The sequence below is a fragment of the Lepisosteus platostomus genome, chromosome 12 (genome assembly GCF_059453375.1).
Source record: "Lepisosteus platostomus isolate fLepPlt1 chromosome 12, fLepPlt1.hap1, whole genome shotgun sequence".
NCBI classification, from domain to species: Eukaryota; Metazoa; Chordata; class Actinopteri; order Semionotiformes; family Lepisosteidae; genus Lepisosteus; species Lepisosteus platostomus.
In genome coordinates, this window is record NC_142622.1 from 14,270,444 (window position 1) to 14,286,911 (window position 16,468).

A 16,468-nucleotide genomic window follows, 5' to 3' on the forward strand; every position below is an offset into this window, starting at 1 on the left:
ACATTTACAAAAAATATAACATAAAAAAGAAATAGCATTGCAGATGCATTCATTTTAATGACCTGGACATCTTTTTGAACAGTTGTCTGTGAAATACTGACTACGGTATGTAACATTATGAGCTGTTGTGGTTATAGCTAATTAGCCACAACATTTCTGTGGCTGTCACCAAATATGATGAAAGTGCTGTATTTCTCATCAAATGCGTTTTTAACATAAATATTATAGTTTATAAAATTATCTAACATAATTTACACATTTAGCCATTTTCCATCACGATAAGGTGCCTAGGGAGTTTGATACAAACACATATTTATAATATAATTAATAATTCTAATTAATATTTACTTGCATTTACAAAGGATGAGGCCCACTCCATCCTCCACTGAAATGCAGTTCCCCCCTGATTGACATGTGGCAGCCATTATGTGCCAGTAACACCATTATGCATCAGATCCGTTCCAAAAAGTGAGAAATCACTTCAACAAGCCCAAGAGGTGGAATTGAAATACAATACTGCGATTAGAAAGCACTCTTACTTTTACAAAAAGTCCTATGACTTTCAATTATGAAGTAGTCAGGAACTTCAATGTCTCATCTGAAATCTTCATACATGACAGTGTCCTGGTTCCACCCCTGGAGCATGGTTTTGAAATTCTGGTGTAGATAAGAATGCTACCTGCTAATTCTCCAACACTTACAGCAGCAAATTATTAGGTTTTTTTAGAGGTTGCCCACCCCTGTATTGAAAAGGCCCCACTTGTTTAACATTTGAGGACTGGTGAGATCAACGTAGTAATACATGCTGGTAACACTTGTAAGGATGAATATAAATATTATGCAAGATATCGTGATGTGGGGAAAGCGGAGAGTGTTTGTAGCACAGAAGTTAAATTATTGACAAATACTAGTCCTGACACCAGCTCATGTGAAAGCAAATTATGAAATTCTGAAAGAAAAATAATAAATCTTCCCCAATTGTCAAGTTGTACCAAACAAGTTTCTTTTTTTCTATGTGATCACTTCGATGGTTTTATGGCTTATTTATCTGTGATCAGTCTGATGGTTGAAAGAAAAAAAAATCATAACCAAAAGACCAAAAGGATTTGTAATATAAAACTAATGCACAAGCTAAAACCTACAATGTCATGGTATGTGTAGTAGGAGTGAGTTACAGAGCTCAGCTTTCATAAAACAGGCACGAATCATTACCTTACCAAAGTTAGGCTACATTCTAAACTAAGTAAGCAGGCCTGTAGCCCTTGTACAATAATTAATTCAAATCCAAAACAAGACAAATTTTAATTGGAGGATATAATATAAAAGTTATAAAAAATTACAAAAAATGATTATTTCTCTATACAGTATTTAAGCTAAATATACTGTATATTTAAGCTCGTTGGTATCCACTATTCTTTAGCTTTTACTCTCACATGCATACTGTATAAACAATATGCATTACATAGAAATACATTTATGTACTTCATTTTATTAAGTCCAGAGTTTGCCAAGAGAGCAAAAACAGTGAGTGTTATTTTAAGTATAATATATAATCAGAAAAGTTTATATTATGCTAAAACATAAAGGGATGTGAAGGCTCTAACAGTCCTATGCCTAATAATAAAAAATAATAGTAATTTTATTTTCAGCTTTAATTGTATTTTCTTTATTGCTCTTTAATTATAAATAAACACATAAATTATAGCTCTGAAAGTATAGTGCTTTATCTGGAAATTTGTAAAATAATGGTTTTGAAATGACAGGAAAGGTTACAATATTTCAGTGCACTTTTACAACACCTCAAGAGAAGTAAATTTATAGCACATTGATGTGTTTTTATGGACCCTGAAAAATAAATCTAAATGAAGAAGGTGGAAAATATGAACAACAGAAGCAATCAGAAAGAGAAATATTGAACCTAAAAGCCTGTGGAAATGTTCTGTTTTGAATAAGGAAGGTCACTTTCGAAATGCTTGTAATGTTTCTGTTGATTTGAAAAGAAAGTAGAAAATTTAGACTATAGATAATCGCATTCATTTCATGATTTGTTTTCAATTAAGGAAATTTGTGATAATTAGTTCAAGGATGTTTTATGAAAATACACCAAAACTAAAGTCTAACTAAAACTAAAGACTAATTTAGAAATTGATGCTTATGAAAAGTCATGGATTAACAATGCATAGTGTTATGCACAAAACATTAAATATTAAATTCTGTAATAAGCTCATAAAATTGTACAATGGAAAACTCACATTCAATTTAATTTTTCTATACAATCAAAGTAAATACCTTTGAAAATTGGGCAGATTTTCCAGACACCTGCTGCTCCTTCTCGGTTGTACTGCCCCAAAGCCAGTTCCATATAGAAAAGGGGCATTCCAGCAATAACCATGAAGAAGAGATAAGGGACAAGAAATGCTCCTGAGATAGAAAGAATAACAACAGAATTTATTAAAAATTATTCAGATTGAATCAGAACCAGTAAATGTTGCAATCAGACATTTTAAAAAGTACAACATTTCATTATAGCTGCATTATATGCTGTACATAGTAGATACTTTCCTCAGATGGTTTAGTTTTGTTTTTTTAATGTACGTTGTGCTACACATCAGACCAAATAATGCTTTACAAATTCATTGCACTCCACCATGTTTCCATGGAAAGACAAGCCAACTCAGTATTGTCATGTCATGCAAATTGAGTGTAATACGAGGACGTTTTATTTAAACTAATTATATATAGAACCAAATTAAAGGTATTTTGCTGTTTTCACAGAAAGTGTACTACTGTAGGTTCTATACTGTATACTAATTAACAATTAAAGGGGGGGGAGATGAAAGTCAGAGGTCTTCCGTGATACAGTGTTCCACTGTAATTGTTTGAATACCTGTTACCATAAAACAAATGAGATGTGCAAAATCTGTCATGTCATATTAATATTTAAATTCCGTTAGTGGAGAAATGTGTGTTATCAATGACAACAGGTTTTAAAAAAGTGATTTCTGGCACTGTTGAGTAAAAATCCAACAAAAACACATATCAAAAATATATATTTATTGTAAGTGAGGAATGGAACTCCCATCTCAGAGAATTCAATCATAATTATAAACTTGTGGAGATGTGGAATTTTAGAGATTTGTGCTGTGTGTAGAGACAAGCGGATGATCTACATCAAAAGATAAAATCACTGAGCGTTTTCTAGCATCAAATCCCTGTGCCTCAGTATCCGGTGTAAAAGGGAAACCAAATGACAGTATGACATTACCATATGGTTAGTAATCTATTCTTAGCATTCTCTTAGAATCTTCTCTTTATAATGTGCACACAGTAAAGGTCAACTCTTTTAAGTCTTCACAGAATCTGGGCCAAGAGCATAAAGGATCACAACCCACAGTGATATTTTGGCTTCAAAAGTACCATGCACTAAACTTATTTCTATCCCTAGAGATTGAAGAAGGAAAATACGCTGGGGGCTTAATAAAGTTGAATTAATTGAATTAATTACACGTACTGTAGGAGTAGATAAAAAGTTTTGTCACTATACACTATATATAGTGTATACTAAATATACACTACACTATCATAAAACAAAATCTGATCAATTTCTTTATTTGACAGATACACCTGCAATTTAAGTATTTGTAGAATAAAAACTGCTAAACTTAACACTGTTCTTCAGTGTGATGAAGGATGATTGTTATCATCTCTTCATTGTCTGTAGCTAAGTCTAAAAGAAATATCTATGAGATTGTTTGTGTGTGTATAGAATAGGGGGGATGTTTTAAAGTGGACTAATTACAAAGACTTAGACTAGAAAAAATCAGTTGCTCCCTGCATTGATTGGGTTATATTAACTGTTCTTTTTCTGATAATACAATCAAAAATAATAATCATAGAACAGGTTGTTGTTATTACTATAATTACTATTATTATTGTTGCTGGTGGTGGTGCTGCCACTATTCTGATGATTAAGCTAATTTTACGGTATGCCTGTAATAAAATCATCTGTGATGAGTTGTTTTCTACTGCTTATTAAAATTGAAACTGCACGTTTTCTACTAGAAAATGCATGGATAGAAAACTATCCAAATGTACTGTATACTATTGTCGATTTCAACCAAAAAAGTTATCCTGATGATAACATGATGATAAAATTAGCAAATAGAGAACCATGTCTGTGGATCACTCTAGCTCTAGGTCTGCTTGCAAACAGTGTTGCCCAATTAATTCCTGTTGAATTGTTAGAAGATGTAATTGGAGGTTAAATACTTCGCAGATATAGGCTGAAAATGTGATTGATGCCGCATGCCCCTGTCAATCGGTGGAGATGGAATATAGCCAAAGCTGCAAAACCCAAGGCTACATGCAATCTAATTTCTGTCAAGCACCATCCATTTTGCTGCCTTTGCCTTGACACCTGCTCGAAAAGATAAAGCTTGATTCAACACCTTACCTCCTCCATTTTTGTAGCACAGATAAGGAAACCTCCAGACATTGGCCAGGTCTACTGCAAATCCAATGACTGAGAGCAGAAAGTCAATTTTCTTCCCCCAGGTTTCCCTTTCTTCATTACCAGGACTGGTCGGGGTGGGGTTGATCAAGGTGGAATTTGTGAATTGCACTCCATTCTGCTCCTTCACCAATATTAGCTCTACTTCTTTGGGACCCATGGTATTTGACTGTTTGGCTGGAGCAACAACTGAAGACATTTGTGCGACTGGTAGTCTGCCTTTGATCATGGGGAGGTCCAAGCACCCTAAGATGAATTTTCCAAGCCAAATACCCACAGCTACAGTTTCAAACTACGTAGGACCTCAAACTGAAAAAAAAAAGAGAACAGGAAGGTCAAAAACCCAACTCTCTGTTTTCCAGTACTAGGTCCAAATGACTTGACTGCTGTTTTACAGTTAACATTTTTAGATACCCAGCCATTAAGAAAAAAATGAGAATTCCATTTTATAGCCTTACAACCATAACCGTTTCCAGTATTTTTTTTACCATTTTTCACTGACCGTGAAGATCAGTTTTGTAACATGAATACATATTTTCGACATATCTGTGAGTGACATTGGTTCTTGCCTTTAATGGATGCATTTTTTTAACAGTCATCTTAGCTCCAAATATTTGATGTGTGAATTATTTTAATATAATTGGTCATAAATAATTAAATAAAGAAAAATAAATCTTAATTGTATGTAAATATGCAGTTGGTATGTGAAAACAGAAAAGCAAAAAATATTTTGTAAGAAAAGCTTATAAACTTTTTTTGTAGTTTTAATATAGTAGAGTTGTTATTAACATCATATTATTGGGTAGTTCTATCAACATGTTCTAGTAGATACATAATATTTACCTTTAAAGAAACATAAAACATGAACATTATAACAGTGGAATACACTAAAGAAAAATACAAAATACAAGTTTCCCTTCTTTTTTCTTTGAATTATACTGTACATTATTTTTCTAATTTTTATTAAAATATACTTCTAATCTTGTTGCTTTTATTATGGATTAATCTTACTTTCTTTTACTTTCGTTAAATTAAGTAATATTTTCACCTCCATCAAAACTAATTCTGAAGTGACTGTGATGAGGTTTATTCATAGAATTTTATTCAGTCTAATTTATTAAATACATATAAAATATACCAACTACTGTGGTATTGTCTTGCCGTTAAGTAACTGCAGGTTATTAAATTATAAAGATTTAGGTTAGAATTGTTTACATATAACTTAAAACTAATGTAAGATTAATTACTGTAACAACACAGTGAAAAATACATTCTGCTTGTTGAATCAAAATAAAAAGCATGGAAGCCTCCTCATTAAGAACTGAAATGTATGAATTAATGATTGGAATGCGTTATGTTGAAAAATAAGTTAAATGTCTCACCTTTTTTTTCGGATTTTTTTTTAATTCAGAGAAAGTTTTATTTCCAGGTTTTCCAGTCTTTTCTTCTCCCCAGATGTCCCACTGTATTGTAGCACTGAACCTTTAAACTAAAGCTGAAACCATATTTGGTAGATCTAGACGAACCTTGGTTCTATGAGTGTAACAAAGTTGCCTTTCAGGACCTGAGTATCATAGAAACTGTTAATTATCAGTTTAATTTCAAAGAGATATTGCAAAGTTCATTTGAAAAAAAAAATAGCCCTCTTGAGTTAGCGGCTGTTCTGTTGGGGCCACTGAACTCTGTGGGTCTGTGGAAGAAATCTGAGGTGCCACACTAGAAATATGAGAGAAACATAAACACTCCCTCTCTTCCGCTCACTCTCTCTCTCACACACAAATCACCAGTTCTGCCTTTACCCCCTCCCTTAGGATCTGCAAACTGTTAGATATTCACACACACATTGGATGACATATTCTCACAACCATGGCAAAAAATAACATTAGAAACAATCCCGACCACCTTCAGGGTTTTGTGAAACTGATCATGTTAACAAAAGTAAAGAGTTACGCTATTTGTTTCATTTGTCTGGCCTCCATTTTCCTATGAGCAATAGAAGACTAGAGGTGTACAAGGTTATAAAATAAATGTGCTTTAGTGAGGTGAGCAAAGCACTTATAATTCAAGCTAAACTGAGCATAACAGCAATGAATGGCATTGAATTGTGGCTTTTAGAAATGTTCCAGTCCTTGGAAAAGCTCAAAATAGGTGAATACAAATATGATTGTCAACAGAATTTTCATAAGAGGAAAACACGGGCAATTAGAGATCAAACAGAAGGTTATTGTTTTAGCTTTTAGTGGAAATTGCTGCAACTGAAGCTGAAACAAAGATTTAGTTAAAATCCATCTTTGCAAAACTCAGGTTATACACTAATGTTGAATTGAAGAGCAGCAAATCAAATAATATGTGCACCTATGTTTCTTGTATGTTAAGAAGCATAACAAAAATGTGATTTTGTATGTGAAAATAGTGTTTATATTCTCATGTTCTCTTTTGGTTGAAAAAAAGAAACATAGCATGCTGAACCTACAGTAAATAATAACTGAATGTGTACTGTAAAAAATAACTTTGAAATAGTCATTTGCTACTGTATAAGGTTGTGTAGTTTCTATACCAAATTTGTATGGGGTTTATTTTCCAGTACTACAAGCACCAGAAGTTTAATAACACACACGTATATATTTCAGTGCATAAAAACCCATTTTGCATCAATAGCTACTAACATTTCAGTGACATTCTCTGCCCTTGTCTTGCAAATATTCACTCTCACCTGCCCTTTTGAGAAATCACATTACATTTAATGGTCAGATCTCATAATCTAATAAATTACATTGGTGTGGTTTCAAATCTCTACCATTTTCTGACAGCAATTACACAATTACTGCTATTGAGATTTATGAAAAATAAAACACAAGATCACAGCAAGGTTATTAACAGGTGGTTACCACATAAACCTGCACAGGAAATATACACTGCTTCCATTATGTCAAAATGTCACATTCAACAGCAATCCAAACCATTTTATTTTCTGTCAGCAACAATAAAATATGAAAAATGAAGTCAAAGTGCCTCACTCAAAATGTTCAGCTTCTTTGCATTTCAGTTAAATAAATAATGAATGACAGAAGGGTCAGAGAGCTCCTTGAATAAAGCACTTCACCTGTAATGCACAACAAGCTCTATAGCCTCCGATTTATTTGTTCATCTACAGACTGCATTTGCCAGTTGTTACTAGAAAACCCTTGAAATAGCACTGAATTAGGAACTTTCCCCTTATAGCAAGTAGGGCTTCCTCCAGATTCAAGGGGTGATGCAGCACCCCAAGTAGTAATTTTTATTTTTAATTCATTACTTGTCTGAAACCTTAAACTATGAAGTTCTGTAGTACAAGGATCATCATCTTCTTTTACGGATACTACAGCTGAGTCATTGTTATGAACATCTGGATTTATTTTATTATTTATAGAACTAGTCACCATCGGTGGGAGATTGCTTCTCCTTGTACTTTTTCCATTTAGAGAAAAACAAAAGCTGGGAAACTAAACTTTATGAAAGATGAAGAACTAGAAAAATAACAACAACATTCCCATGACATGCAAAACAGGCTGTGCATCGAACATTGAAAGCCTCAGCCTCCTCTTATAATTATGCAAAAACACAGTAGCAACAAATACAGAACAAATTAATATTGGAAAAATAGATTTGGTGTTTTCAATGCCTCTCTCTCAGTGTACTATATTATTCTACTTTTTATTTAAATGTGTTATAGTGTTTAATTTATATAACTGGGATTTTAAATTATTTAAAGTATAAAACTTTCACTTCCAAAGCTGATGTGCTCCATTACAATAGGATAACTTTCACATATAGTAAGACACTCCATGCTGTCAGCTGGAAGAGTTTTCGGTAGTTTTCTGTCCGAGTTATATTTCCAGGTGTTGCATTTAAGTGAAAAATTAAGGGGAAATATGACTGGTGAAATATGAATGTTGAGCAACTGGACACAGATCCTCTCCACATCTGTCCACTCTTGCATCAGTTGATAAAGCTTCCATCTTCCTTAGTGCAGTTCAGCTCTGGAATCCTTCTCCACATTCAACTTTGCCAGAGGCTCAGGGTCATGGTCTTTAAAGCAGTTCACACCTCTGAAGAAGGCTTTTCTACTTTTCACCATGGAATTCAGATAATCCTTTTCCTTTGTAGTTGGCATGCTGACATGGCACCCCACTTGAACCTCTTCAGCTAACGACATAGGTGTGATTGAATATCTGGACCCTGACAGCCAATTACATTTTTGAACATGGCAGACTGTTTTATATTGTTTTGTTTTTTTTCAAATATCCATGAGTAAAACAAGAAAACCTAGTCCAGTGGCTGCAGCAAGTCATCACATGCATGAAAATTAGAAGAAGTACAAGAAAAGACAGAAGCACTGAATTAAGAAATGTTTAATCAAAAACAAAGACAGCATACAAAAAGGCTTTGAACTTATTATTAAAAAAGCTTTTTCATCTACAAAGAGGTGTCCAATTACTAGGATTTATTCTTGATATCACATAATATGCTCAAGTCATCTTTATGTGTGTGCAACGCATGAATGAAATGGCAATGTTCTTAATGAATACCAAGGATATGAAATTATGGTTTTACAACATTTGTTGTTCTACATTGAAGTTTTAAATAATGTAATAGCGACAGATATACTGCAGAATGCCTATTTCGGTGTTCTACATATATATAAAATAACTGTATTGTTAAATTATTTGAAATAATGGGCTCAACTTTAAATATTCATGAGACATTCTAAATAACCAAATGGGATGATTGATAAGTCTTTGATATATAGTAACACATTCTTCATCTTAGTGGGTTAAAAAGTCACCCTCTCACTGACCTGTGCCCTCCTCTCCAAATACTCTCTTCCAAAACAAGGACCAGACCGCTGGTTTAAACCCTCTTAAGTACTGCATATCTCTGCAGTGTGTCAATGTGTTCTGCTCTGTGTAAATGACTTTAAAATCAAGAAACACTTAACCTTTGTCTGTCTGCTCAACCATGTGGTGGAGACATGTTCACCGTATGGTGTTGTTACTTTGAGGAAAAATTAATTCCTTACTTTTTTCCGCAAAAATAAAGATGGTAAAGTTATACTTACTGCAGAAGTACTTGATTCAAACGAGTGAAGAATTCAGTTTTCTAGATTACTTTTCTCATGGTAGTTAATATACAACTTTGTAGGTAAGATCGTAAACTTTTACACAACGGAGCAAGTAATTCTGTATTTACAGTAATTTGAAAAGTTCAAGTGAGTCACAATTAGACAACCCTTGTTTTGGAAGGTTATTAGGTATTCATGTTTTAATTCTGGAAGAGATAAAAAAGTACTTTAATATCCATAACTGGTAAATGATTACGTATTTTTAGAATGACTGGCAGCAAACATAAAGCAGCGACTAGTCTGGAGGTATTGCTCATTACTTTATGATGTATTTCCCCATGTCAATGCCAGTAGAGCTTGGAACGAAAGCTGCATATTTTTATACCTACAGTATAAACTTGAATCATTGTCCTTTTCATAAAAAAGTTTCATAAAACATCGCTATTTCACTATTTGCTCTGCTTTGTTTCATTGTCCGTTTAGTTTTGGCTCTGGCTTGGGATATCTTACCAACAATAAAAAGCCAAAGTAAAAGTGAAGTCTGACTTTCAGTTTTCATATTAAAATAAAAACCCAATTACAACTATCCATTATTTGTTGGACCAGACGTTTGCTATGATATGAAATTCAAATTTCTTGACAAGTTAGAAAATATGAAATTTTACAAGCATTGTAAGGTCAACAATCAAGATTCTAAAATTGACTTCACACAAATAGATGGGTTATCTCTTCTGTTGGACAATGAAAACAGCTCAGTAAACATTTTTTTTTTCTGTGTACTGAATTCAGTGTGGCTCTAAAACAGTAATATCTTATATGTAATTTCGGCATTTAGAAAAAATAGGTAATGACATTTATATTCTCTCTACAGTGAATATGGATCAGAACTAGTTCTTCACAGTAATTTCTTAAAAATTCAGATGTTTAAATCTGGGTACAGGATTTTGTTTTGAAAATATCGCCTTTAGCAGAACAGAACTCCGAGAGTAATTGTTCTTGGATATTTTAATACAATAAGTGTGGGTTCCTCTTAATACAGGTAGGTTATTTCTCTCATGGTGCTACTAAAAATGATATCTGAGAAGAGTAGGGCGCCATCTGTAGTTTGGTTGAAAACTGTAAGTGTGACTTCTTATGAAGTTCTTAATGAAAGCAGCTCTGTGAAACCTACAGTATCTCAACGTTTCTTATTGCCCTGGCATTCTAAAAAAACACCTGCTAAAAGATGTATAATAGCTGGCAAAGTGAATGAGCTGCTTATGCTTTTGAATAGACACACAGTTCCTGGTGAAATACTGTACTGTAGATAGATGTACTGTACTGTAACTTAATCAAAATCAGGAGTTTCAAACTCAATTATTTAACTGATGAGATTGACTTTGTTTAAAACAAAATCTAGAGTACATTTTCATGATTTTCTGAACAGCAATTGTTACTTATGAAACACACAAAAAAGAAACCACATCTGTGACATCAAGTACAAAACCTGTAATGTTGGTTTCCAGTTCAAATTCATATGTTCCACTAGTTGAGATCAGGAGTTCCTAGCATACAGTGATAGAAGGGCTATGTCAGGAGGGTTAGGTGGTGCAAAGAAGGGAGATCATGAGAAACTTTTTTTGTGAAACTAGGTAATACCAGATATTGTGGATACTTGTGTATCATGTTCTTTTCACCTTACCTATCCATATCCATCTCCTATCCTTTTTATCTATACCATCTCACCTTACCTAGACTGATAATGAATTTTAGTATTTGAATCCTCATTATTTCTTTTAGTAAAATGAGCACTGTAATTCAGATTTCGTTTTTTTTTTAACCTAAAACTATGGATATGGCAAATACATAAATTTAACAAAAGAGTTAAAGAACTTAGAGTCAAAGTTCAGTATTTGTTCAGTTCGATTGAAGGAGGTAGAGTGCAAATCTATCTTAAACATTATTGTTTGAAATTCAAGAAGTAGGTTTGTGATACAAATTAAATGTCTGGATGAACCATGCAAAGTGTTTTTGATTTTTTTTCTAGGTAGAAAAACAGCATACATATTTTGATTTTTCACACAATATACAGTACGTTCCTAAGACAAGAATAGAACAGGTTTTTAAATCATATTAATCTAACTCATAATGCCTAGTGGTATTTCAATAATTATATTCTTCATAATTTCAATAGCATTGTCAAGAGTCACAAACAAGAAAAGGTAAAAAAGTCCTAAATGTTGGCTTGATGACGGATCATTTAAATTATAAACAAGGATAGGAAGTTTATTTAAAGTGGAAGTTGTGTAGATTGACTGTCAATTTCATTGTGACGTTCAAGAACATTTGCGTGCTTTCAATACAGATTTCCTTTAGTCTATTGAAAGGTATTACTAAACTTATTATTAAAATGATTTCAGCTTACACACACGTTGTGCCACAAAATACTTTTGGACATTAATTACTACCAGCAACTGTATATCTGGTCCAAACAGTTCAATAAATCCTTTACAGCATACAGCCCAGCAGGTGGAGCCATTAAGCAAGCGAAAAATATAGTACACAAGAGTCAGGTCAATAGCAATACAAAAGCTTCTACATTTGGCAAGATCCCAAAGTACCAAAGCTCAGTATTTACAAAGAAAAAATAAGTGATCTGGGATATGTAAAGTACACTGAAAGACCATTGTTAAGGTTTTCTTAATCTATTGCTTCATAACGTTAATATTGTCCAATATTTTAAATAAGAGGTTCTAATTTTACAAACAGAATCATCTGGCTTCACCATTACAAATGTAAGGAAAGAATACTAAGCATGCATATGATATATTCAGAAGGTAATGGTCTTCCATTATTATCACTTCATTTCCAGGTATTCAGCTAAATTACCACAAATATAACTAGAATATCAGGTGGGTAGCTGCGTCAGCATGCGTAGGCTGCAAAGGAACAAGTAATAGGTTTATTCCATGCTGAAAAAAAGAAGAAAGAGAACACAACGTTTCGGCCGTGGAGCCTTCTTCAGGTGTGAGAGAGACAGGGCAGTAGGCAAAGGTAAAGTAGCGGGAGAACAAAGGTTGAGAGGGAGGAGGAGTGAGAGGCGGGAGCAGGGGACAGAAAGAGAGGCCAATCAAGAGGTGTGAAGTCAGAATGGGTGCAGAGAGGTGTGAAATGAAACTTCCAATGAATGGAGAAAATTTAAAAGAACAGTAATCTGTCGTTAAGGGGAGGGAGAATGTGTGATCCTAGCTGCAAAATAATTTTAGTTTCGGTGGTCTTTCTGATGTATGAGTTCGGAAAACCGTCTTTGAGAACACAGACGGAGAGATTAGAGTGGTCGTGGCCGTCAGAGGTGAAATGAGAAACAATGGGCTTGGAGAGATCTTTAATCTTCACAGCCCTGACGTGTTCTCTGAAGCGGTCTCCGAGTCTCCTTCCTGTTTCCCCAATGTAGATGGCTGGAATAGAAGATGGAACTAGAATATGTTTGTCTCTTACACTACAAAAGAAAAATAATGTAAAGAATATCTTGTTTTCTGAGACAAACATCCAGTCAGAAAGACAATTACTCAAAAAACAGATCTATAAATAATATGCAGTACCTTTAACACAAGGATTCAGGTTCTGCAGTTCATTACTATTTTTGCTTATTATTACTGTATTTGGCTTGGACTGTTATCCAAATCCACTTGGATAAAACATTTGTTCTTTATCCAGGAATGTCTAAAATATCTTGATTGAGGTATCTGATAACATCATTTTATTTTACAACATCAAGACCTGAAATCTGAACATAGAACCTTCCTGTTGAGGTGAGCTCACACCTGAATAAACCTATTACTTGTTTCTTTGCAGCCTACGCATCCTGACACAGCTACCCACCTGATATACTTTTGGAACTGGACCAATATTATTATGAAAGTATTAAAGTATTATTATTAAGTATTATTAAACCTTTTACATTTTGCAATGCCCAATACAATATACTGTACAACTTATGTTAGCATTAATAATAAGGACTATTATAATGTGATATGCTACACCTAACAGAAATGAAACTAATGTTGCATGATTCTCAGATCTAACTGAATTATTTCAGAGAGCTGTTGATAGATTGCCCCTTCAGCAACAGACCTGGTAAACTGCACGTAGCAAGTATTCTCAATTTGTTCCAGTCTCACAGCTCATACCACTGAATGCACAAGACTTGTTCAGGTTGTTAACCCTTCTACCAGTTGAATCTGTACCAAAGTGAATATTTATTGGAAATTCTCAATTTCATAAAAAATAAAGTTTCAAATTACTCCTGTACAATGTTCATGTCAGTCTATATACAGGGTAACATCCGTCTGTGGCAACATCCAAAGCAACTGCATTTAGGTCCAGTGTTAAAACCACTTAAGCTTGTGAAAGAACATATTGTAGGCTGCTTTGCTTTTGTTTTCACATTGGCCACTCATTCATCACTGTGCATATGGTGGTTACCAGAATGCTATAATAGTGACTAAAGTTAAAAAAACAACAGTATTTTTCTAAGCAGAAAAAATGGAACAGAAAAGAGCCATTCCTAATAATTTCCAAATTCATTTTTTGCTACAATGAAGCAGTGACACTACAATTTTTAAATTGGTCTAAAAAATTCTAAAAATAGAACGCTAAAGAAACAGTAAACTGTTTTCTTTTTGAAGAGATAGGAAATGCATTAATGGTTTAAACAACATATGAAGTGCAAAGTAGAAAGGAGAACAAACAATGCTGTTCAGTCTTGAGATCGGTATGAAAGGTTAGCATACAGTACAGTTCTGGAAAAACAGTGGACCCTGTTTTCTCCTTAACCAGTTTGAAGTTTCTTCACACATGCCATTTTACGAACGAACATTTGCTGCCACGTTAAAAGTAAGGTATTGCTTAAGTTGACAGAAAGAAAATATATTTATTATATATATATATAAATTATTTTAGGATTTAATTTGCAATTCTTGTGGGAAAAAATACACATAATTTACTATATTATAGCAGCCAGTGCTTCCTCAAAGAAATTACTTCACTTCACACAATCTCTGCCTTGTCAAAATCTGTTCTGTTTCAAAACACTCAATCATAATACAAGTACTAGAAATGCTGTAAACATAGTATAATTAATAATAGTGTTACAAATAGGGGTTACAAAACTGAAAATCAGGATTTGACCGAGTGGTTTAGTCAATAAGTGAAATAATTATTCATAACCCCCAACTTTTAAGTGATTTCTAGAAATATACCTCTGCGGCTGGTGCTGTATAATTAGAGAAATATGGATTCTTTGTTCTCTGGCACAGCTTTGGTGAGAGGAGTAGTAATCCAGGCATACTTGGTTAAACAAATATTTATTACAATTACACAGGAAACAAACAACACTACAGACAACAAAACCTACAACACATAAGTTACACTATGTACAGTATTTACAGACAAGGCATTTCAGAGGCCTAACATTCTGGTCACCCAGAAAACCCCAGACTGCTACTAAGCATTAAACTCATAATGCCTACAGAGGCCACATAAGAGATGAGCTGCATTTAAATCTCTCTCTCTCTGCACCCTGGCAATCACAAAATAAATTGGGGCCTATATCCCTATCCATAAAAATGCACCTTAAGCAGGAAAGACATTTCTAACTGAGGTATCTTTTACCCAGGAAACCCAAGGTCCCTAAAACAGAATACCATGCTCTCTCTTATCAAGGTTCAAATACTTAGCTCCACTCAGGTTTGGTTTGGATGATGAAGTAGGGGCTCTTGCCTAGTTCAAGCTTCAGGTCCCAACTCCTCCGGACTCTTCTCTCTTCTCTGCTTGCCTGATGTTTGTTTCTCTTCCTCTTCATGTCATCTGATACTATGTGTTTCTGTACTGCTCCTGACAACCCATTACATTAACCTACAACGTACCTAGATATACTAAGGTAAACTTGTGTATCATGTTCTTTTCACCTTACCTATCCATATCCATCTCCTATCATTTTTACATATACCATCTCACCTTACCTAGACTGATAAAGAATTCTAAACTAAAGTATAGGCAGCAACCTATTGTAGATTGATGAATACAATGTTTCCTAGCAAGGAAATTGTACATCAAAAGTGAATAGCAATAAATGTTTTAGCAGACGAAGGCCACTCCTACCAACAGATAACAGATTAACTTCACATTCACAACTTCACATTTCACCCAGTGGTGTACAGTATAATGATAGGTGGGTAGCTGCGTCAGCATGCGTAGGCTCCAAAGGAACAAGTAATAGGTTTATTCCATGCTGAAAAAAAAGAAGAAAGACAACACAACGTTTCGGCCGTGGAGCCTTCTTCAGGTGTGAGAGAGACAGGGCAGTAGGCAAAGGTAAAGTAGCGGGAGAACAAAGGTTGGGAGGGAGGAGGAGTGAGAGGCGGGAGCAGGGGACAGAAAGAGAGACCAAATCAAGAGGTGTGAAGTCAGAATGGGTACAGAGAGGTGTGAAATGAAACTTCCAATGAATGGAGAAAATTTAAAAGAACAGTAGTCTGTCGTTAAGGGAAGGGAGAATGTGTGATCCTAGCTGCAGAATAATTTTAGTTTCGGTGGTCTTTCTGATTTATGAGTTCGGAAAACCGTCTTTGAGAACACAGACGGAGAGATTAGAGTGGTCGTGGCCGTCAGAGGTGAAATGAGAAACAATGGGCTTGGAGAGATCTTTAATCTTCACAGCCCTGACGTGTTCTCTGAAGCGGTCTCCGAGTCTCCTTCCTGTTTCTCCAATGTAGATGGCTGGGCATTTACTGCAAGAGATACAGTAAATAAGGTTGCTGGAGGTACAAGATGCTGTCTGGGTGATCCGGAATTGTCCTGAGGGGCCTTGAATGAGT

At 34.4% G+C, this 16,468-nt stretch overlaps 1 protein-coding gene across 2 annotated transcripts in view; it reads right to left on the reverse strand.

Moving 5' to 3' along the window:
• The window catches only part of slc6a3 (solute carrier family 6 member 3), a 30,562-nt gene extending 24,332 nt beyond the window's left edge, over window positions 1-6,230 (reverse strand). Inside the window, exons 1-3 of one of the 2 annotated variants that reach the window (XM_088601035.1) lie at window positions 5,893-6,226; window positions 4,454-4,819; window positions 2,290-2,421 (exon numbers count right to left, since the gene is read on the reverse strand). In XM_088601035.1, the coding sequence (XP_088457161.1) occupies window positions 2,290-2,421; window positions 4,454-4,739 (418 nt within the window). In that variant the 5' untranslated portion in view covers window positions 4,740-4,819; window positions 5,893-6,226. Of the gene's footprint in view, window positions 1-2,289; window positions 2,422-4,453; window positions 4,820-5,892 lie in introns of both variants that reach the window. The other variant, XM_088601036.1, reaches the window with a different exon arrangement.
• Between the last annotated feature and the right edge of the window lie 10,238 nt (window positions 6,231-16,468).